We start from the raw sequence: 26160 nt of genomic DNA, 5'->3' as shown, positions 1-26160 counted from the left end.
ATATGTACATTAGTTGACGGAAATGTGTGTAATGTCTAAATATTTTCATTGGATACTCCTCTTCTATGAATTAATTTATATTGAGTCTTTCACAAGATCAGATTTTTTTATGCTCTGGGTCATCACACTAAACGTGAATTTTTGATTTTTAAATGCTTTTTATTATTACTAAATTATGTTCACAATACATCTTATATCTATTTTAACAGCTACCAATCTACTGATCATTTTCCATTTTACAATTTTAATTTAATTTTGTTAGTAATCATAGTATTATATTATTCTAATGTTAATCTACAGCATAATTGGAAAAAGAGCTCAAAAACCTATTTACAATTCTTATAAATGCTCATAATAAATCATAATATTAATTAAAGACTCTCTAAAGTCGACGATCTAAAGCAGATTGTGTTTAGGATCTACTAAACGTGTATATATGTATGTATGTACATATACGGAAATATACCACGTTCAATTAAGAATTTCCAAATTCATTTTATTCTTACGGTAATCTAACTTAGACTGTACATGGCATTTGAGCCTAAAGTCAAGGCAAGGGGCTCACATACAAAATTTTCTGAAAGGTTAATTTTCAGCTATTTTTCTACTTTCTTCCACCCGGTAACACTGAGCATTTCAAAATATATGATTTTTTACAAGCCTCTTCTATATTTCACTTCACTCATTGGTCTGACAACATATGTATATGTACAACGTATGCACAACGTCACTTTCGCTGTAAAATTTTGCGCTTTTAGGTTATGTGCAACGGCCTAAGGAAAAGTTTCTTAATCGACTTTAAATTTCTAATCTTATAATTTATTAATCTCAAATCCTAATTCTTATAATCTTCTTATGTACTGTGTACTGTATGTACAAATAGCCAATAATTCGTCGATACTGTATGTACAAATAGCCAATAATTCGTCGATACTGTATGTACAAATAGCCACATTTTTTTATTTTAGGATTAAAATATTATATTATCTTTAACTTTATTAACTTCAGTATTGATGGGATTTTTACTCTAACTTTTTATACTTTGAACTTTTCCAAATATTTTATTTAATTTTTAGTCACATTTCTAGTAACATATTAAGGCGTATTCAACTCACTTGACCACCGAAAAGATAAAGGGGAGAGCAAGATGGGAGCCAGAAAACTGTAGGGGATTGTCGTTCGTATATATCTTTTCACTTGTCCGATTTGCATAGCGTCGAAAAGTTTACAATCGCATTTGCTTCATCAGCCTGAAGGCGGAGGGGGGACATAATTCTTCGTCGACGGAAGTCTTTTTTTCCCGATACATAAATTTCCGGTTCGGTCATCCCTTAAAAACAAGTCAGTTCCGTTAGCAAATCCTCCGAAAACTCAGATAATGTCATATGGCAACGAATTTTGCACATTTTGACCGGTCAAGTGAACATTCATAAATCATATTCAAATGGCGTTTGCATCGAGCGGTAGTTGGCGTATGAGGTTTCTAGGTGTCGAGATTGTTAGGGGAATGAGCTCTCGTGTAGAGGTTAAAGGTGGCTGAATGAATAGGAGGATGGGCGTAGGTCGGATACAGGAAATTACGGATCCGATCCAGCCACCGGAAGGTGTGTGTGTCTGTGTGTGTGAATGTGCCTCTGGTTTTAAAAGCTACGAGTAGATTTTTGAGGTTTTACTTTTGCGCCGGCTGCTGTTACGGAGATGATCGTCCGTGCGTGGCCCGACCGCAAAAGTCGGGACAGGATTCGGGAAATTTCAACCCGAGGCCATTTCGTGCGAAACGATCTCGGTATTAAAGTGTGGGACAGTTGTCACTTTTACGCGGTTTTCGAATACACTATTCCGATGTCGTTTCATTTCAAATGTAAAAGAGCTTTTTTGAACGTGTTTTCGTCGTATAATAATAAAACTAATTTTACCCAAAAACTACATATATGTAATGTTCCAGTGAAATTTAAAACATTTTCAAATATTTTTGTTGTGGTAGCAATACACGTGACTAGCAAGCAAGTACTGTAGAGTTTTTACTTCATTTTATAAAGAACTAGATGAACCCGCCATGCGTTGCAATGCCAGAATAAGGCATGCAATTCTCGTTCCCGTTTCCGTTTAAAGTGATAGTTGCAGCTCAACTACCGTTTCTTCAACTCCGTGTCGTCATAAACCACATTTCCTTGAATACCAACTGGCGCTTCAAACTTTCGCGTCGGTAATCATAATTACGAATATTATTATTAGAAGGTTTTTTCCCGTTATTTTTTCAAAGTAACGTAAAAACTTCCCGGACATGCATACAACAAATCCTGAAAATTCCATCGTAATCGGTTGAGTAGTTTAGGAGCCTATACGAGACAGACATACAAACAAACAAACATTCAATTTTATATATAGGTACATATATATGTATATCACAGTCCAGATTCAAGACTAGGCACTTTTTCAACTTTCACAAACCCATGTAACATTGTTCATATATTCTTTATTAAAATATAAATATCAGTGGGGTGCCGTCATTGGACTAAAAGGACAAGGCTAGTCCCCTAAAATCTTTAACCTAAAATTTAATAAAAATATCAACAATTCCATTGCATTAAATTCAAATCGTTGTCCATATTGATATTTTTCACTTGGATTAGCGAAGTACAGAAACTGGAATCGGCCTTATTTGAAGAATGGCCGCCAAGAGAAAATCCGGTCCCCCATGCAATTTAGTAGCAGTGGCCGGCCCCCGAGAAAAAAATTTGACCCAACCCAGTAAAAATAAAGAGTGGAAAAAGAAAAAGTTATAGGCGTTTAAACAATTAAAATCTGACATTGCGAGAGGGTGGCGAAAAGGGATAAAACGATCGGAATAGTGTAAAATCCGGAAATTCGGCAATGTGGAAAATAGACGTCACCGAGAAAGATAATGGAGTATTTTCAAACGTGTCTATTACGATTATTTTTACCATCGTAACGGTGGACTTAATTTCCACATATATTGATGACCAAACCGAGCAAAATGGCAATGTTTGAAAACGATCAGATAAGAACCCAAATTTCGTCAGCAAAATCAGACGAAAAAATCAAAAGCGAAGTAAGAAGAGGCCAGTAAAAATATGTATGGTGTTTGGTAAATCGATTATAATTAACAAAAATATATTCTATATAGAATATTTTCCTATACAAATTCAAATAAGAGTGATATTTTGAAACTTATAATATTATATACTAACTAGTAGCCTGGGTACACATAAAACTCACTCGATAAAAAGTGAACTTTATACGTATAAATAAATATATTAAAATGCTATCAATCGACCGGCCCCTTCTGGATCCCGGGACTAGGTTATTTGCATACTCTGTACCCCCCCCCCCCCCCCTCTCGTCAGCCTTGACTTGAGGTAGTAGTATGGCAGTGGATTGTTATGGTATGGTCCGTCGCGTCGCTTGCTTGCACGGAATTGTTATGTATGATACATTAGGCGTTCCATCGAAGACAAAACATTTTTTTAATTTACCCGTTTCTTCGAGCATTTATTGAATTTTCACTAAGAATATTCTCATTTGTGTCTATCGAACATTATTCTGAGATTTTTTTTTGTTAAACTTCTCAAGTACAAATAAAGCAATGAACTCGGCACACGAAATGATTCCATCAGAACAATTCAGGGCGGGATGCGCGGAAACAAATAACGAGGCCTTTAATATTGCATTCTGGATCGATCATTCGAAAAATCATTCAAAAGATTAAGTTTTGAAGATAAACAATATTTTATATTTGTAGAAAGGTAAGCTACGTCGAATATTTCTGTTAGCACAAAAATGAAAAATTATACTCATCACTTCAAGAATATATTTCAGATTATTATAATTCAAATATTTTCCAAACTTAATCCTCTGTTTTAAAAGTCACGACACGCCACTGATACACATATGTATGTATGTACATATATACAAATTCATTTGACATATTGGTAGCGAAATCATTAATCCATAGCTCGTTCGTGATGGATGCTCCGATCGAAGATAAATAAAGCTACGGTGATAATGGGTTGTTTGCCGCCAACCCATCTACCCCCTCGAAGGGTGTGAGGCCGCAAAAGGACGTCGAGAGGGTTAAGGATAAGAGGAGGCGAGGTGGCTGAAGAGGGTCAGCTCAGGACCCTCTGCGCTGACAAGGATGTGTCGCGCGAGGCCACGCATTCATTACCCACCCCTTATCGGCGAACGTATCCAAATGTAATTATTTGAGATTAATCATCACAACTAATGAACGAAACGACCGCTGGGTCACACCTCAACATACCTAGCCGCAAATAAAAATCCGCAAAAATAAATGTGCATCGAACGGGGTCCTGTTGTGCGGTCATCGATTCCACATCCCAGCAGGGGAGTCACTTTTTACCCAGGATTTATTCGCAAGGCTCCACTGCGACAATATATCCTAATATCAGCAGTCGGATAAGCTTGAGCGTCTTGGGAAATAATCGGCGTTCGTTTTCTGAAAACACTATCTATCTACCTATATATATGTATATACATATATATCTTTTTTTTTCAGCTTCCGTAATCTAATGCCCGTCCGGTGTACTTCTGTTTCCCGAGATAATCGTCATTATTTAAGAGGAGGAAGTTAAAAATTATGTCGGCCTCCTTCCCAGCACATTACGACTCTGTCTGATAAGCAGGAGTCGCTCGTAAAGAATCTCAGTTGGGGTGACCTTCCTTCCTGAATCTGGCAAAGTATATATTGTAGGAGTAGAGGGTTGGAGACGTTCGGCTTCAGTTGGCGAGCCAGCCGGCAGTAACACGTGCTCCCTAAACTTTATTTAATTCGACATACAATATTTCCTACCCGGCCCACAAATCACGACCTCGCCTGCAGAACCTTTTCATTTATACAGACGCCATGGAAAGGGGGTGAAAAGGGGATGTCATCGATATAAAATTTCGATGAAAATTTCTCAAAATAAAATTCTACCATATGTTTAAACTTTCGTTCGGTACCTACATATACAAAATATAAAATAAGCATTCGAAATTCCGTTATATGGAAATGCCGATCGAATGAAAAAACAAGGCTGGAATATTATAATATTTTGAAGGGGGTGATGATCATTATAGGTATTAAAATATAGCAATATCTTAAAACTTTTCATCCCATAAATACACGAGCTTAATTTTCACAGTAAAGCTCACGTATAATAATTTTTATTCCGTTTTTTGCTTAAATTTAACATTCAACGGCCAAATTGTGTTTTCATCCAATTGTATATTCAAAGTTCAGCTATCGGTTCTTGAAATCAAAAGTTTCATATTTAAAATAATTTATATCTATAGCAATAAAACTTTATCATTTTGTATAAATTAAAATATACCTCCATAAATAATGAATACTTACAAAGGTTTGATTATATCAGTACAGCTCAATTCAGCAACTGCGCGTAAACAACAGTACGAAAAATGTTCTTCAATATATTCTATACGGAAACATTCATATATTATGTCATGTGTATGTGACGTATCTCAAAAAAGCAGCAGCCGACATGCTCTATTCATATTATACAGCAGTACATGTCACCGAAACGTATCAAGCAAACCCGGTATTCTTTGAACACGGTAGAAAAATTCACGCATGAAATGACGTCACAGTCGCGAGTGCACCCGTACTAATGAAAGTGTTTCCATGCGCATATGAATATTTTTGGAAACGTCATATTGTGACATTATTGACTCGACAATAGGACACAAGCAATATTTCGCCGTATCGTCGCGCTCTGTAACTTATATGTAAGCTGATTTTGACTTAAAACCATCCAAACAAGTATGAACGTGTCGAAAGTCTGCAATATAAATCAGTGGTTGGCATATAATGCTTTCAATTGTGTGGTCACAGGTTATATCACTAACTTTGTTGCTGCTGGCTAGATCTTGGTTGTGTAACTCCAAAGTCGATCGTTTCCTTTCAGAGTATGCCAATTTATCCGATTTAATCAATTGACCATGAATAATACTAACAATACTTATGTACAATGTTTGGCTATAGATGTGTAAAAATGTGGGTGAGAAGTATGACAAGGGTTGTGGATATAGTGGATAGAGTGAAGAGATTGAAATGGTAATGGGCGGACAATGTGGCTAGAAGAACGGATGAAAGTAGGACAAAAGAAATGCTAGAATGGTACCCAAGAAAATGCAAAAGGGTAAAAGAAATGGGTAGATGAAATTAGGAAAATGTGTGGAATGAGATGGATGCAAGTTGCGCAAAACAGAGACGAGTGGAAGCGTGTTGGAGAGGTCCTCATTCAGCAGTGGATGGCGAATGGCTGTAGATGATGATGATGATATAATATATATAAAAATGGACGCGATCTTTGTATATATCCATTTATGTACGTATGAGAGTCGACAAGTATGGTGATTTAAAAAAAACAAATTTTAGAATAGCAGGAGTATACGTTATGCATAGGGATGTGGCGTGATGAGGAAACGTAGGGAATCCGGGTAGTGGGGAAATGGGGACCTGAGCGTCTAACATGTGCTCCTGATATTGAGCGCCTGCCTGAGTTGGAATGGGTGGCGTCAGCGTCAGATGCGCGGGAGCGTACACATGTACACATATCTACGAAGAAACACACACACGCAAACATTCATTCATCGTTTCGACGTGGGCAAACGCCACTTTAATACGCGCGCGCGCCTATAAATTACCTTACACTACATTTATATATTATATAACATGTAACATTATTTTAAAAATTCCCTTTCCAAAGCCACCCGTTGAAATCAACAGACACAACACTAGTGACAAATAAATATCCAATCTACCAATGATTGTTAAATTCTAAGATCATAAAATTTAATTGTGTTTGCACACATATTTTACAATGGTTTTCCTCTCTTATTTTTTTAATTCAATATAAACCGGATGAGTAAGGTTTTTAATTTCGTATTTGTAAAAAAAATGCATTTTTCGAGAAATATATATAATTTTCGCATTAATACAGCGCCACGGCATCTATTCGAAACGACCATAAATATGAAATAGTGCCGATACGGGGGGGCTGCTGCGACCCGTCGTCGGGGGTAGCGACTTCTTTATATAAATAACGAACGGAAAAAATATCATTTTCGTGTTAGTCGAGAGCTAAAAAAGCCGAAGATTTACGGCCGCACGAAAGGAAAGTGCAGCACTAAAGTGCGCCTCAGACAAACAATATTACCCGAACGAAATATATTGGCAATATTAAGTGGCGGTGTCGTTTATTGGCCGCAGTTATTTCCGGTTCCGCAAGCTGATGACAATAAAAATTGCATTAGAATGCCGTTGTCCATGCCGGGTTTATTCATGTGTATCCGTTTATTTTCTGCGATGACATTTCATATACGTACATATTTTCGGAATTCTTCACATATTAGGGATTTTAACAAATACTGATAAAATGAAAGAATAAGTATAGTAATATCTCATGATTAGTAAGTATACCAATTTACAGTCAAAACAGAAAGGGTGCATATCATTAAGAAAAAATCTCAACGAGGTGGCTTTATGGGGGTGCGTCGCAGTCTCGATTGAATCGCAAAAAAACTTATCGATTTTAAGAATTGTCGAACCGATATATACATATGTAATACATAGAATGAGAATTACGTAAAATGTAAAACATTCACCCCCCACTTGACTTGTGATAGTCAATCACATTTCGTTTCAGTTTCGCATTGCATTTTGGTCATGAAATACAACATTGTTCGTGCGTATAGTGGTCGGTGAATTTTTGACTTTTATTTTTTGTAAGTTTTGAGTGCGTGTTTCGAAATATTTACACAAATAAAATTTTAATATAAAATACATAACTTGTTGATGTTATTAATATGTGTATAGAAAACATATGTATATACTATATATATACAAACAGAGCGATTATGTATGTATTTAATATGTGCAAGTACATCGACAAATATGGAGATTTAAAAAAAATGAGAATAAAATTTTAGAATATCAGAACCATACGTTATGTATAGAGAGGCGTGACGACCGATCGTGTCAAGAAGACGCAAGGAAGCGGGGCAGTGGGGAAGTGGGCACCTGAGCGTCTCACAATTGCTCCTGATATTGAGCACTAGCGTTGAAACGGTTGACGTCAGCGTCAGATGCGCGGAAACGTACACGAAGACACACACATTCATTCATCATTCACACATTTACATTCTTACACTATATTTATATATAACATTTAACTTTGTTTTAATTAGTATTTTAATTATTTTCCGAAGCCTTAATAAATAAGTAATAATTTAATAAATAGTAAATATGAAAAAAATCAAATAATAAATAAATAACCGAATAGTTAAATAATAAATAATATAATAAAAATATATAAATTATTTTACGTCATAACAATGGTATAACACATTGCACCAATGAGATGGCATGCTTGGTTTCGTTAGTCTCATGCTTCATCGGATCTACTTTATATGTATTATATAATCAAATTATTATTTATTTTTTTCAAAATTCAAATTTAATATTAAATATACGAGTATGAAAACAAAACAAAAGAGTACATTTTATGTATTGTTTTTTTTTCAACTGAAAATAAGCAGCGGCAATAGAGCGTGAGTAAACCGGAATATTTAATTGCTACGATATATTATGATTCGTATCCAGCTTCAGCTTAATTTTCAGAATATTTTAACGAATCTTGTTATTCTACCACCTACACACCACGTACGTAAACGAATGAACTTCAAACTATTCCATACGTAAGTAACTGAAAAATATTATTGCCATATAGCCAACCCTTACATATAATAATACATACAAATTTTCGATATATTCCAGAACATTCCAAATAAACTGTGGATGACGCCTTCTAATTACACACAATGGTACGTGAGGTGAAAATTTAACTACTCACTAATACACACTCGGCAGTTTTTCACGCATCACACATACATATTTACGTGCACACGGTCGACCTGATAAAATATTAACGCTCGTTCGAGAAGCCCAATCAAAAATTTACGATCGTCAAGGGCTCAACGAACAAAACTTGGTCCTCAATCCCCGGGGATGACGCGTCAGTCGAGCCGATATCCCGGCTGACATGTGAGGAGGTCCGAGACGACGTTAGCTAATTACTCGCAAGAGTCACGCAATTTATATTGCAAGAGTGGACAACCACTAATTTTCGAGTGGTATCTACCCTTCGACTGTAATCGACTCAGTGTCTAAATCGAAGCACTCACCGTTCGATGGTAACAGCTCGGTATAGTTTTATACCATCATACTTTCTTAACTGCATTTTATATTTGGTTACCACGTGTCTTTGTAAACTTATGTATATGATCGATGATGTTGATCGAAAACTGAAATTGATATTCCTTTGTCGAAAATCGGCTATGTAGTGTACAGTAGTCGTGTGCCTCATGCCTGAGGATCGTGATCATGGAGAAGTTGCTACCGAAACAGCTGATCAAGCAGATTCGGCCATAAGAAGGGCTGTCATATGGTGACAGCAATTCGTATGGCTGAATGGAAGAGTCTTTCGTAATAGAATAGTTATAGAAGAGCATGTCGCTGCTCGTATTTGATCAGTCCAGCTTGTCGAAGATCTACCTTTTCCTCCTATTCCCTCCAAACCACCGACCACAATCAGCTTTTCGAGGCACTTTGTGCTATGTTACCTCTCCTCTTTGTGCTATGTGACTGGAGAATTGGAGAATGCGTATCAGGCAGATTGTGGACAGTCTACTTAATCTTGATTTCCATGGGGTTCTTAGCATCCGCCTCAAGTATCAAGTATCAGAGTTTGCCAATTTTTCTGATTTTCATTGAAACGATTCCTGCAAAATTGGCTTTCCAGCATGGACTAGTGTGGTCAATGTGGTTACGAGTTCGAGTCACACTGGTTGCTGCTGGCCATACCTTGGTTTCTGACCAGGTCGGTCGTTTCCTATCAGAGTTTGCCAATTTTTCTGATTTTCATCGAAACGATTCCTGCAAAATTTGCTTTCCCTCCCCATTTCTCTCGCAAAATTTTTAGTTATTATGTTATATCTCAAAGTTCACTAGGTTTCTCTCCATAGATGTATCTGTGGATGATCACTATAAAAATTCGTATTGTTGTATAAATATTTGTTGATCGTATTATATACGATGTTTGCAATGCACTTTGCTATGTTTGACCATAGATGTCATGTATAACTTCGAATTGTGTAATAATTATGTATTAATATGTAATTTGGTGTGTTTCTTGATCTGTATCGTACACTCGTCGCATTGGAACGATCTGTAATGACGAGTATACATAGATTGATTAAATAAAAAAATAAAAAATAATAATAAAGATCGGCTTTCAGAAGATGCTTTTCGCACAAAAAATGAATCTCAATTTCTTAGAAAAACTATACTTTTTGCTCTCTTGATTTGAACACTGGTGGAGTGGTCTATTGTTATTTAAAAATCACCCACCCAACGCGTACCTCTGGTTATCAAGATGTCTAGCGCTATCATCATCATCATTTACAGCTTTTCGCCATCCTAGATAAAGGTCTCTCCAGCACGCTTCCATTCGTCTCTGTTTATCCAACTCTCATCCATCTCATTCCACACATTTTTCTAATTTCATCCACCCAACTTCAATGTGGCCTTCCTTGCACATTCTCACATTATCTTGGATAGAATTCGAGCACTTCTTTCGTCCATCTATCGTCTGTTCTTTTAGCTACGCGATCCGCCCATTACCATTTCAATTTCTTTACTTAACATTGTCATACTTCTAACCCACGTATTCCGTTTTCTATATCTTCTCGTTATGCCAAAGCATACTTCTTTGAGTACTTATTTCCATACTTCTTTGAGTGCACTGGATCTTTTGCCGCATTCTGGGGTTCGATACCTACATACATATATTTAGCATACATACATACGTCATCACTGGCAAGACACATTGTTCGAAGATCTTTTTCTTCTAGAACAGTGGCATTTATACAGCATTCATTCGCCCAAATGCACTTCATCCTAATTTCACCTTATTCTGCGCGCGCACATTAACACGGGAGCAAAAGCATGTTCCTCTTGTTCCTGTTGTATCCTGCTCGCGCAAATTAAGTGAGTATGTACCGTTTACCATGCACCATTTTTTTTTTTTTTGATCTTTCGACTTAAGATCTTTTGATTTTCGATCTTTGCATTCTGATATTTGCGTTTTCTGTAATTTAACATTCTGTCAAATCACGGAAACCGTATGTACATATATGTTACGTACCATTTCTATAACTGCCTCATTCATTGTCCATCAAATCTAATAGACACATTTTCCCACCCATAGACACTTCACTCACCCTACTATGTCCACTATCTCAGCCACGAATTTAATATACGTTCTACTGTTATATTTGCACAAAGCGTACAATTGAACAATATAAGTACGTGTGTGCGTAAAAAGCCAATATTCGTTTTTCAACAATGTTTAAGCTTTGAAGATATACATATGTACCTACTCCCTAGACAGTATAGAGTTCCATTGACAACTTTCGGTAGTTAACATCTCATTTTCGTGAAAATTCCAAATTCCAGCCTGCAAAAGTCTGCCTGCAGGTACACGCAGTTTCATTGTCTGTCTGCCGATCGCGGTCGACCTAACGACACATCTGCATTAATATATGGGTATACATATTATACACATGTGAATAGTATTATATATATATGTAGGTGTGGACGAACGGACAGACGTCTGATGCAGCCACCACGAGACGGCAGATAGCAGGCATTCGGCTCCGCTGAAAACGGCGAAGATTTCGTTATCTGGAGAACATTTCAGAACGGCCCCGGAGCGTTTCAGGCGTCTTCACTAGTACGTCTCTCTAGTATTATTTGCCGTCATTACGTCCACCCACACCACCATTGTGACCCCCTTTCCCACCCACTCGCTCTCACACCCTTCAGTTCAGTCTCGTCTACGAGATATATTGTTACTGAAAACGGCATGAGAAAACCGCCGGTAATGTGTGTATGTATCTCAGTGTCTGCGCTTGTTTTTACGCGCAGGGTCTGTTTCACCCCCAAGGCCGCTAAATTTTAAACAGTCCGAATTGAACATGCGAATGGAAGTTTTGATGTACGTATGTACATTTTACATATGTATGTATATACCAGGAAGGCCTTACAGGTAAATATAATATATGTGCATATAGTGATTGTTTTTGAAACGATTTTGATTCGGTTGATTCTTCCTGTACCTACATACTGCCTTTCAACTATGCGGCATCGACCATTTCAATTCGTCTTTTCAATATTTTGATATATGTAGATAGATATGTATGTAAACGAAGCTACTTTTAAGTTTATATGCATGATGAGAAACATTGCCTTGGTTCTTTCAAATTATTTTATATGGGATGGTTTCTCAAATTTGGCTTCGTTTCAATTATATAATAGTAGCTTATTTTTAAATTTTAAAATTCATAATTGAATATACATATGTATGTATGTGCATACATACATTGTTATAGTGTAGTATATTTGGGGAAACATTCAATGTTAAAGTTTGGTTTGGTGATCAATCCTCAAACTCTTGTTGAGTTGAGCTTTTATGTTCCCGGTTAGATGCCGCACTTTTTCCTTTCCTTCTCTTCACTTCTCCTGTGTCACGTACCAATTTGATGATTTTGTCACCTGCTATAAGAGGTGTCAAGCTCCCCAACCAGATTTTTGTCAACTTGGATTTGTTAAATCTTAATATATGCTGATCTGGTTGAGAGATTGTTTAATTTGACATCATACTGTTGTACATACATGTATGTATGTTTAACTTGTTCTTCATTGTTTTATTTTTTTTTCTTTATTGTTTGCCCATAGCGACGAAATGGAACTACTCAGTAATGTCAATATGGCAAAAAATTATAAAATAAAATATCTATCTCAACTCAATCTAACAGATGTTAGACAAAATTATTTTCGACTATGTATGTATTTAAAATACATACATATATTTCTCTTTATTTTCTTTTGATTTCAGAATTTCCTCAAAAACACCAATTGATCGTATCACTTTCTTAAAAAAAGTTTCGATTTCAAACTCTGTCTAAGATTATTATTATATTTATGTAGCTGATTTGGATGTGAAATTGTTCATTTTCTATATTATATTTTTCGACTTTATCTGATTTAATTGTTGATATGATTTCACATGACCATACATTCTGCACTATATCAAAACAATGGAAATCTTCTGGAGAAATATCCTCCCAAAGAGCTTTTAACGTAGTCACAACATACTTTAATGATGATGCATATGTAGAGATATGCATATAGCATTTTCACACTACGTTACCTGTCTTAGCTATCATTGGACACTTAAAATTTTCACATGAATTAATTTCACTTCGTTTATTTCATTTTCAAGTAGAGCTGCAAATTTTTACCTTTTAAGAAAGGAGGGGTAAAAGTTTACTTAGTGGAAAAACGATTTTCTACATATACTGTCAATACATTTCAAATCATAAATGGAAAGCCTAAAAAACGTCCTCCCCGATCCGAAAGTTTTTCGATCACTAAAACCCATATAAATTAGATAGCTACATAGATAGTCGCTCTTACAATTCCAGAGATATTGTCGTTTCGTTCTGGTTTATTTGGCGGTTATTATTATTCCCGCTGAAATAATTCAGGGATCCTCGTCGTTACACCGCAACCGGCCAGATTTCACACAGTAAAACGGGCTAATTGCGAATGTGCACCTCCAGACGCGAGCGAAACCCGTAATAGGTTTCACCCAGCATCCCCTTCTCTTTCCGCCCCCCCCCCCCCCCTCCATAACTGATAATCTTTTGACCCACCCGATAACGCCTCCCCATATAAACCGCGTATCAACAATCCAATTACGGTGCGATATCGCGCGACCGATTCGATTCGCAGGTGAGAACGAGTTGCTCTGTATACCGTAGACCGCCCTCCGGTCCAGACGGTCGGTCCCTCAAATTGCGGTCGTATCTGATTAGAAGCGGGACCGGACCGACGCCGGAACCGGAACCGGAACCAGAGGCGTTCCACCCCTCCACTTCCCCCCCCCCCTCACCACCAACCCCCTCACCCACCCACAGCCTTGCTTCTATCTACCTTCCACCGGCACCCTTCCTCTCGCTAGATCTTTTGTGCAGCACCTTCTACGGTAGACGTCAAAGAACACATGTAGCCTTTGGATAACGCTCTCTCTCGGCCATTGTCGATGGAGCATTGCCATTGTCTCGTCATTCTGCGTCGTTTTCAAATAGTCGCAAATGTATTGTGTGTTTTTGATGGCTATACACGTGCAATGTTGATGGAGATTTTGATCTAAAATTTAATCCGATATTATTATGTTTTGAGAGTATTTAAGACTTTTTGTTTCGGTCAAAATTATACCCACACTAAGCACACTTAAAATAACATATAGAGCGACAAAAGATAATGTTATAGGCGTTTAAACAATTGAAAATTTACTGATGCATAGTGGCGAGTGTATAAATTTGCTATGTCAGAATGGGTCTACGTGACGAGCCAGAATGTTAAATTACAGAAAACACAAATATCGGAAGGCAAAGATCGAAAATCGAAAGATCTTAAGTCGAAAGATCAAAAAAAAATGGTGCATGGTAAACGGTACATACTCACTTAATTTTCGCGAGCAGGGTACAACAGGAACAAGAGGAACAGACTTTTCCTCCCGTATTCTGCGCGCGCACATCAATACGGGAGGAAAAGCCTGTTCCTCTTGTTTCTGTTGTATCCTGCTCGCGCAAATTAAGTGAGTAAGTACGTGAGTATGTACCGTTTACCATGCACTCTTTTTTTTTTGATCTCTCGACTTAAGATCTTTCGATTTTCGATCTTTGCTTTCCGATATTTACATTTTCTGTAATTTAACGTTCTGGCTCGTCACGTAGACCGGTCAGAATACACATTATCTAGTAGGAGTATTTGTGAATTCTAGCGTTATAAGCTTTATCTAATTATAACTAATTTAATAAATTTTCAAGGATCGGGATAGATCAAAAATTTCAAACAACTTAAATTATCGCGATGTACGGTCCAAACGCCAATAAAAGTTAAAAAAGGTTCAATAAAAAAATCGATAAAAAGAAAAACCTTGTAAAAAGGAAGAGAACACTGTGTAAGGTTTCATTTTAACGACCAAGTCTTTCAAAATCCCAAAAACGCACCATTTTATCTAGCTGGAGAAGTGAAAAGATGTCTGATGTAAGTTGGACTACGGGTTGCAAGATCAGAATCGGCTGTACATACGTATATCGATAGTGATACCAAGACATAAGTTCAGTTCAAAATGCTCCTCGCCAAGGCATGTTTAGTATCGCACTCATATGTATAATGAGAAATTCGTTCATTCAAGTAGAAATTCGCTGCACGCTCACGTTGAAATTTGTATCGCGATACTTGCAACGTGTATTAATACAAATCTCAACGCAGTTTTGGGATCCTTTGGGAACACCGTGTGTCGAGTACGTGGATTTTATTTATGCACTTGATGTAATTGATGGAAAAATGTTAGGTATCTCTGAGTGGGTGAACAATTGCAGCGCTACTACTGTGGTGATTGATATTAGACACGGGCCGACACCGGTGGTTCTCCACATATTGTGTCGGCGGCACCCCTCTCGCGGAGGCAGCGGCTCCTTTGTGGCGGTCGGCCTCTGCATTTAGCTAATCTTTCCCCCTTTTGTGCGATGGATATGAGCATTTTTCCGAAGCGCGTCGGCTCGCTCAAAGGGAGAGAGGGGGGCTGCCAGATACGCCTTTTTGCGTCCGACTTTCCCACCCCTCGGGAAGAGGAAGCGGAAACTGAGCAAGCTGCCGCCTATGCTAGCCCTCGCATACCTTTAGCCTTTCCGAATGACGAAACACTAATTTTTATTCTTCGGTAATTTGATATTATATTATTAAATATGCATGTATGCATGTATTGTGCCCGAGTGTGGAGTTTGGTGCGTGTAGGTTTTTTGTTTCGTCGTATGTACTGATCCGGTTGAAATTTGCATCGAACGCTTCAACACCTGGCGAGAATTAAGCCGGCTCTCTCGCGCGCCACTGACTCCGAAAACCGACCGCAAACCTGGGAAAACCCCGACTTTTCCGGCCGTTTGTTTATTTTTTCCGCTTTTTTTTCACCGTTTTATTTGAACGGGAGGTTTTCGCAAACACGGCTTATTCGCGTGTGCCGGTTATATAGCGAGTTCATTATTTTTTTTTTTTTGCCTACCCGCCCCGATTTTAAAAAACCCGTTTGACGACGATAAGTCTCCCTGTTCGTTCGTTGGTAGATTTTCTTTTTTCGTTTTTGTTTTTTTTTTTTTTTTTTTTGATAAATGAAAACAGAAAAACGCCGCGGATGGATGTCTTTTTGACGGTTCGCTTCCTTTGCGATTTGAAACTTTTCCTTTCCGCTCTTTTCTTTTCCCTTTTATGATTTTTTTTTTGTATTTTTTCGCTCTCCGTTGTTGCGTTACAGTTATTTTTTATCGTCGTTGCTTTTGTTCGGTCGGTCGACGATCATTCTTCTTTTTGAAGTCTGGTGTTTTTTTGACATCTCCCGGTTGTCTCGGCTTAATTAATATGCAGTCAATCTGAAGCTCCGCTTCCCTGAATCTCTACTAAATTCTTTTGATATTTAAAATCACATTTCTTTTCGATACACTTTTAATTTAAATATGTCTCGGCGATCTGTTTTCCATATCATAATAAGACTAGAATTGAGCTCGTTTTAAAAATCGATGTAGCAATGTATATGAGACTTGGAAATGTAAATTAAACATTAAAAATGTATAAATATTGAAATCGTAGCTTAGTTGGAATTCATTTGTATACATATTTATTCAGATTCATCAACCGTCACTGTTTTTTTCTGATTTAATTTCCAAATTCCAGATTTGAAAAATTTATCTAGTCGACACATTTTACCAAATATTAGTATATAAACCAGGACTGTAGAGTCGGTTGAAAATTGACCAACTCCTACTCCGACTGTATCTTATGACAAGACTCTCATTCCGACTTGAATTATTTTAGTAAGACTGACTTTTTTTGCCAACATATACAATTATTAATAATCATAGTGATTTTCAAAATATTAAAAAATTGACATGTACCCCAATTTATTGAATTATTGGTAATTAAATAGGTACATATAATTAAAAATTACCTACATTCATAGTGTATGAATCTCACACACAAACATTTACATATATTTAGTAAAAATAAGAATAAAATAGTATGAGACGGGGGAAACAATCAGTTTTGACCACAACACATCAAAATACGTGAAATTTGATGATTTATTCATAGTTTAATTTAAATACATGATATACGTACAGGGGACGCGACAATTGGCGCAAGTCTAAAAGGTTCAACGACAAAATGTACCCGAAAATTAGTGCACTGACAAAATGTACCCGCGAAAAAAGGTTCACGCGACAAAATGTTCACGGAAATAATGTTCAAGCGACAAAATGTTCAAAAATCCTAAATTTTCCTATTTTAATGGAAAAAGTAACTTTTTATTGTATTATATTTATGGATGTATATGGTACTTTTTATCGTATAGATCGCGGATGTTATTAAATTAGTATAAATTACAGGTGTTCTCAACCGCACCAACATATTCTTATTTAAATTCAACAATTACATTTTAAGCGAATGTCATTGTGACTCATTGAATATCATTTTAAGATGTCATTGAATTAGTTTAAATGTTAGGGGTTCTTAGCCGTAACCAATATTTACTTATTTAAATTGAAAAAAAAAATTCTAAACGTATGAACTGCAGATTACATTGAATTAGTTTATATGGCAGGGCTTCTCAACCGTCTCCAAAATTTTCTTTATTTCAAATGAATAATTTACTTTTTATCGTATACATCGCGGGCGTTATTAAATTAGTGTAAATGACAGGTTTTCTCAACCGTATGCAATATTTACTTATTTAAATTGAAAAATAATAATAATTTATAATTAACTTTAAAAATTTAGGATTTTTGAACATTTTGTCGCTTGAACATTATTTCCGTGGACATTTTATCGCGTGATCATTTTGTCTCGGGTACATTTTGTCAGTGCACTAATTTTCGGGTACATTTTGTCGTTGAACCTTTTGGACTTGCACCAATTGTCGTGTAACCATACGTACATTATTAAAATTCAATTTACTTCAGTGAATTTGGAGACTATAGTTGACACATACCGTAATAACGATTTGATTTTCTTCACTTAGAATGCTCCGACTTTGACTCCACAGCCCAGATTATAACCGACATCATTTATAGAAATAATATCAATACTTATAACCGAAAATTTGTATTTATTTCATGATTTTTCTTTAAATAATTTTCATATTTTTTGCCTCCCGAATTAATCATTTGGAAAACATCACACTGTCAACAGTGCCGATTGTTTGTAACAAATTGATATTAAGTTATCAACTTCTTCCAAAAACTGTAAAATACAAATAAATGTAAGTTAATTTTTAAATGTTTATTACTATGTAATTATTATTTAGATTAAATTGTACGTAGATATATACCTACATATATGGAGGGTGAATGTCTAAGCTGTAGAACTAGTGGTGCAGTTTTTGGCTTTTAAATTGACCATACAAAATTTCGCTCTCTTTCTTCGGCATTTCATTCGCTCCCATTGTATTCATTGTTGTTTCCGCTTTTTAGCCGAATAAATTCGCGACCCCCTCAGATGGAATGGGGGGGGGGGTCTCAAGTCTGAGAGTTTGAGCCGGAGTCAGGGCTGGATCCATACATCAGGGCATCATCTGGCGCTGTGTGGAGGCGCGCCCCTCATCCTCACACTGGGCCGGATTTTCAATTGTAATTAACATTTGGTTGGGCCATTAGTGTAATTAAAGTGCCAGGCTGTCGCGCGAGAGAGCTGAACGTGAGGGACGACGATGGCGACGCCATTTTTGCCAAAGCTTCCAAATAATTAACACGAGGCTCGCGGGTGTGGGTTGTGTAGGCCCGGGGAGGACGAGGAGGCAGGAGAGTGCGAGGGGGGAGGGGGTTCGCCTGTTTTGCTGTTTTCGCCGACACCCGACACATTATCGAGATAACTCGCGAGAGTTTCGCATTAATTTAGTTTAAATCTCGGTACAAATTAAGCGAAATTAAGGCGGCGAATAGCTAAAAGGACAGAGGCGACGCTTAATTAAAAGGGACGCGAACGAGCCCCTGACCGGCACCGGAGCTCTGGAGCTCTCCTTACAAGCATATCTGCCGAGAAGTTTTCCTACGTATTATATGTAGGGAAGAGGAGTTAAGTTTCTTACGTTGCTAGGGGTAGGAACAACTTCAACTTTCAACTCGATTGGAAATCTGATTATGGACGATTCTCGTCCATAAACACACGCACATTTTTGACGTCTAATATTCAAATATGGCAAGGCTTCTTCGATATATGTGTATGTATTATATCTAATATATAATTTCAAACGAGATTTTGTATGTATGTACGTAAGTTTGGGTTCGTAGAATACCTGACGCTTAATTTAATAAAAAAACAAAAGAATATTCAAATAAAATGAAACTTTTCAAATAAATTTAATACAATTTTTACAATTAGATTAGCCATGTTTAAGCGGTTTATAGTACAAATACCGAGCGAAGCCGGGTAAAACCTAAAATGGGTGTTACATAAATTCAAGTTTATTTGTACATATTCCATTGTGGAGGGAGCTTATATAATTCTTAAGATAACATCTTAAAAAAGATATTTTAAATCCTACAATTTTTTTTTTTTAATAGTATCACGCTGTTCATATACTACATTACTCGTTTAAGTTAGTTTCAATAAGCAGAATGATGTACGTACATATGTGTTCGATTGCTTGAAGTCACGCGTATTACATATCGTATATTTTTGTTATGATTTATATTTTACCATGATGCATTACAATGCATTTTACGCCTGAGTAAAATTTATAAATATATAAATTTGAAATCGTATTCCAATAGTGGTGAAAAATAATAGTTAGGATGGTTTTGCCAATCTTGTGAGGAACCGTTTAATTAAATTAGATACATTGGCAAACCTTGATAGGAAACGATCGACTTGGAGTCGCAAATATCCGAATGTGACCATCAGCACTGCATAAAGACTCGGAATAAATTCTCTTCAATAGAGGTAATCTTAATTGAGGGCTCTCTCAATAGAAGTACTCTTAAACATCTTAATACACAATATTTATGTACGTATTCTATAAATAAATTAATAATAAGTACATGTGAATTTAACAATTATATTAATGTAAATATTTCAAAACACGAACTCAATACTAACAAAAAATTAAACTAAAATTATACGCACGAACAATGTTGTATTTCTTGACCAAAATGCAATGCGAAACTGAAACGAATTGTATTTGGCCATCGTGAATCGAGTGGGGGAGGGGGGTGATTGCAATTACATGTATATTTTATGTAAGTCTCATGCTACATCAATTCGACTATAGCTATCCAAACACGTCTTTCTACCGCCCTTTCATAGCTTGCAGACTAAGCAGCTAGCAACAATTTCTTTTATCACTATATTTTTTTTGTATTCAGCCCCCCCCCCCCCCCCCCATTTATTGCTATCTAATTAAATTGTTGTGACGAATATAATAAAGTTGGCTTCCTTCCCTATCTCCTTCTGTTTCTCGCAAATCGAAATTTTTTGATTGTAATACTAGTTTGGTCATAGGTATCACTTTGGGGCAACCTGATGTGGTAAAAATGAAACATATCTATATATGTATATAAAATTGAATGTTTGTTTGTCTGTTTGTCTATCTGTCTGTCTGTCTCGTATAGGCTCCTAAGCCACTCAACCGATTACGATGAAGCTTTCAGGATTTGTTGTATGCATGTCCGGAAAACTTATTGTGAAAAAAAACGGGAAAAAACCTCTTAATAATAATATTCGTAATTACGATTTTACTGACGCGAAAGTTTGAAGCGCCATTATGTAGTCAGGGAAATGTGTTCGTTGGTAACCACGTTACCAGTTGGTTTATGACGACGCGGCTTTGAAGAGACACGAGTTGAGCTCCAACCATCACTTGAAACGGGAACGGGAACGCAACGGGAATGGGAACGGGAATTGCATGCCTTATTCTGGCATTGCAACGCATGCCGGGTTCAGCTAGTATAAAATAAAATATGATCAACACTGCATTCACAGATCGTGATATACATACATATGTATCTTTGGATATATGTATGTAATCCCCTAATAAAATGTGTGAAGTTATCTTATAAAATGGCGCGTGAATTCTTCTGTATATTTCGTATATCCAACTGTACTTATTTTCGATGCGGTTGAAATTCGAATGAGACAAAAAGCTCTTAATGAAGAAGGTTACGGTCTGTCGACTTCACAGCGCCACCGATGAAGAAATGCGAAAGGGCGACTCGTCCTCGGGATAAAATAGAAGTTGACAGGTCCCACCGGAGAGGAGGGCTCTGGGAGGTCCTGGACGTGCCTCATAGGCAGTCAGATCACGCACCTGCCCCCTGCCCGCGAGAACAATAAAAGGGATCAAGTGCTCTGTTTTCGGCGCAACTTTCATCAAAGGGCCCCCAACACGGTCCAAGACTTGGGTACTAAAGACGACGTGAGACCCTCGAAATGGAACCGCGGGATGCACTCCTATCTTAACGCCCCTATTCTTTTATTTTTATTTGTACAACTCGTATACTCTACTGATATTTTTTTCGCCTAAAACTCAATATACATAAGCAATACTAGCACATGAATGAAATTTTAATACTAAACTCAATGTAAGTAATACATTTTAAAAAAATCACTTTCATACTCCTTTTTATTACTCCTTTACGTTACACTTATTGACACACACAATTGCTTTTTATCGAACACTAGTGCTGTGCCCTATGATTTCAACGGGTGCCTTCGGAAAGGAGTTGATACACGAATTAAACTCAAGTTATATTTAAATATATGTAGTTTAATGTAATTTATAGGCGCGCGCACGTATTAATAGTAAAAAGTCGATTAATGAATGTGTGTATGTGCTCTCACGCGTCTGACGCTGACGCCACCCGTTCCAACTCAACAATCAGGAGCACATGTCAGACGCTCAGGTGCCCACTTCTTCGCTACCCCATGTCTCCTCGTCACGATCGGTTGTCACGCCACATCCCTATGAATAGCGTATACATACTCCTAGTATTCTAAAATTTATTTTTTTGAAATCTCCATACTTGTCCACGCGTCTGCCACATACCCACACATGTACCCACATACATACCCACACACATACATACATTGCGTCCGTTTTTATATATTTTATTGTAATATAATCCGAGTTCTAAATCAATTTTATAATTTGACTTTCACCGGAAAACAATATTGACAACTATACATATGTATGTATACATATGTAAGTGAAACATCTTAGGAAAACGTCTGCAAATTTAACTGGATAATTTTAAATTTTAAATTATGTTCTACATGTGTTTTTTGTATATTAATGGTTAGCATATATCAATGATTAGCATGTAATGCTTTCAATTGTGTGGTCACGTATTCTATCCCGTATGTTGCTGGCTAGACTTTGAATATGTGACTCCAAGTTCGATCGTTTTCTATCGAAGTTTGCCAATTTATCTGATTTAATTGAAACGGTTCCAAAAAATTAACAAACCTGTCTCATCGCTTTCGCAAAAAATCGAGTTAATCAGCATCTCGATTTTCAAGTATAATAAAATGCTGCAAAAAAATTGTCTATAGATGTCTTTGTGGCTGTTAATCGTTTGACCACAGATGTCGTGTTTAATAAATGGGTTTATACCTGTTTAAATAATTAATAAATACAATTCTTAATCTGTATAGTACACTCATCACATTGGAGCAATCTGTTAGACGAGTGTGCATGATTGATTGAATAAATGTTAAATAAACATCTGTTGTGTTTTATGCATGGAATATTAACAACTATTTCCTTTGTATTGGTTTCTTTTCACATGAATCATTTGGAAATGGCGTTGTTTATTGGCAGTTTTGTGACTGTTACAAATAAAATAATTTTTCACTGAAATTTTTGAGAATTTTATCACTGCACTAAGGTTTTTCTCTTTGTGAAGAAAGACGAATCAAAGTAATAATGAGCGTCTGAAGCGCTCGTTGAATGATAACGGGACTTTTTGTCTCCACCCCATGGTGTTTGGACGCTTTAAGAAAAAGCTCACTCACAGAAAACTAAAATCAATTGTAATTCAATATATCCACACACACACATATTGTAATAAAAAAGTGTTTTAAAAAAAATTCTTCCTTTTTTGTTACAGGCAACCGTGCGCTACAAAAATCCGTCCCCGCCAAGTCCAGGTTAGTCAAACTTACATATGTACGTATGTAAATACATACGTATATAACGACATCTATTATACTTACCTAAAAATATGTCCTCGCATATGCATATATAAACACTTCATCAATTTTGCACACGCTAGAGTGGCATCGAATCCACGTTGACGTAAAAATTCTGCTTCCCCTTCTGGAGCGCAACTCGTAAGCGATCATTATCCACTTAACGACTTTTCTTATGGGCCGTGGAAAAAAAATGAAAATATGTCGCTTCACGCTAGTGTAATATTGTATACGGTAGGCAACTTATAAATAATGAATAATTTCGTAGAGTCGACCTGGTCAATTATTCACGTGTACGTATAATGGCAGCAATTCACCGTGCGTTATACTATATGCATTTCGATATTAAATAATCAACGTTGCAGGGGGATTTTTTTTTTCTTTCATCCACCCCTGTTTTGCTCGGGTGTCTTATTTCTCCCGTGCGGTTGTGGCGTGCAATTTCTTGGCGAAGGAAACCCCTCAATCTAATGATACGGTCGTGTGTTAAAAACACAAGGAAATTTAATAACAGACGGAAAAACAGACACTCGTTCCACCCCTCAAAGGGAGTGGGAGAAAGTGAAAAAAACGCAATTGTTTTGATCGCGAACAACTCAGGTGTCGCCAACTTGATCTTTATGTATATTTGATGGAGTCTATCTGTAATTTTTATTCGTTCTCTATATTACATTGCAGTATAGTCATATTTAATACATACTTAAGCATATATGTATGTATGCATGTACTTGAATATAACTGTGATAAAATCATCTGAAAATATATTTTTATTAATTTTATGTTGTAAAATTATATAGGGGCTAGTGGCTAGCCTAGTTTATCTAGTCCAATGGCGTCAAGCCACTGATGTATGTATGTAGATATACATACTATATACATATGTTTATTTTAAAATTAATAGATTTACACTTTATTTTAGAATCACCAAATTTTGGTATATTATCTCACACTATCATAACTTCAAACGAAGACGAGTTTTTGAAATGGTCGGAGCCCTTCGAAAGTTTTTCATCTAAATAAAACTCAAAAGGGACACCGTTTTGTTTAATAAATTTATAAAACCGTAAATAAAATCTGATAAATGATTTCGTCCAGATGTGAGATTTTCGTATTTTTTTTTTCTTTTTTTATGAAATGATGTTGAACAAAGAGATTTGTTCAATTTGATACAACACAATTCGTTGTACATTAAGCGCAAATTAATTGGCTATGGCTAGACTGATCATTAATTTTTTTTTCAAAATTTCAATATTAATAACAGTCGAAATTTCAAAAATTTGTACGAATTGAGAACCGACAAATAAAATAGCATATTGACATTTGAAACACCTGGATAAGGGAAATCTGGTTATAGGGCTCCACCCGTCGCAACAATTTTCCCTCAGAGAGAAGAAGTCTACGCGGGCAGATTAGTAAATATGATTTCCGTGATGTGTCGGAGATTTTCTTTATTAAGTTTTCAAAAACAAGCTGCCGTCACTTGAACGACTTCCTGGGGGAATCACATTAGTTGTGCGCACTCTCTATACAGGTACGAACGCGGTTAAAAATATTTTTTAATATAAATACATATATGCATGTATTTAGAAAGCGGTCCTTTCTAACACGCCCTTCCCTCATTTGAATGGAAAATGCACACGCACGTTAACGGAAAATAAAAAGGGGTTTCTATCTCACCTGTTGGCGGCAGATGCAAATTAGGGTTTAGCCGCTCGGTGAAAAAGCGGAAAATTGTTTGGGCTCAACGACGTATATAACCGTTTCCGGTCGCAGTTTATCAAGCGGCCCAATTATCCCAGTACATATTTAATTTCAATCCGATTTTTAGAGGGGTCTGCTTTTCCGACCCCGTTCGTGAAAATTCGGCCTGTGAGGCGATAATTGAAAAATTCGTCGCTTCTTTAATTCATCCGACGTGATGTTTGATAAATAAAATTCGGCGTGCATGACGAGTGTGTATGTAATGCAATGTTCGTTTTGCGGTGCAACACGGTGGTAACGTGCACTCGTCGAGCATGTACTACATACATAGCTCCACTATCGTTTCCCTCCTGCCCCCTGTTAGCCCGAGTATGAATGAAACGCATGGGTGGGGTGGGTGGGCGTGTTAACATGTCGGTGGGCGGACGGGGCGGCCGCCCTGAAAAATGTTATTTGCCACCTGTGGCTGCCGGAAGCACCGGATATGGGATAGGACCGCTAACAAGCCGCCCTTACAGTCCCGTTACGGGACTGGTGGCTTGTTGGATATCCCGATGCTTAAGCTCGTATTTCGGACGTTGGCCAAAGATACAAAACGGCTGCCAAAATTTCTTAATATTAATTCTTGTGATTGAAAGTTGTTTAATTCCACTAATGAACATTTGCCGCACTGTGGGGGATAGCGAGTGACCAGGACTTATGTTTCATTTTATATCTCCAAATATATTGAGTCTTCATATTTTATGTATTCCTCATCAAGACTTCTATGCTTCGAATTATGTCATTAGGAAATTGATCATTGATCAATATCAACAGAAATAATTATTTTCGCGGAAAAACCCTTTGTGCACATGCCTCACAGAAAGAGGAGGAATTCAGTACGCTGCGCTCAACGGTCGGTGTGAGAATGACATTCACCTTGGAATGACGTCACTTTTTTTTTTCATTTCTTGCACTTATTTTATACTAGTGGTTTTACCCGGCTTCGCTTGGTATTTGTAATATACAGCATAAACATGGCAAAACAATCTCATAGTAAACATTCATTT

The 26160-nt window shown here is 36.8% G+C and overlaps 1 protein-coding gene across 1 annotated transcript in view; it reads left to right on the top strand.

Annotated features, from left to right (window-relative positions):
* The window catches only part of LOC143909179 (uncharacterized), a 420517-nt gene that overhangs the window by 224541 nt on the left and 169816 nt on the right, over positions 1-26160 (top strand). The window contains 1 exon segment of the mRNA XM_077427082.1: positions 23329-23368. Within this exon segment, the coding sequence (XP_077283208.1) occupies positions 23329-23368 (40 nt within the window).

This window comes from Arctopsyche grandis, chromosome 3 (genome assembly GCF_051622035.1).
Source record: "Arctopsyche grandis isolate Sample6627 chromosome 3, ASM5162203v2, whole genome shotgun sequence".
Classification (NCBI taxonomy): Eukaryota; Metazoa; Arthropoda; class Insecta; order Trichoptera; family Hydropsychidae; genus Arctopsyche; species Arctopsyche grandis.
Note: the sequence above shows the minus strand (reverse complement) of the source record. Positions and strands in the feature narration are given on the sequence as shown.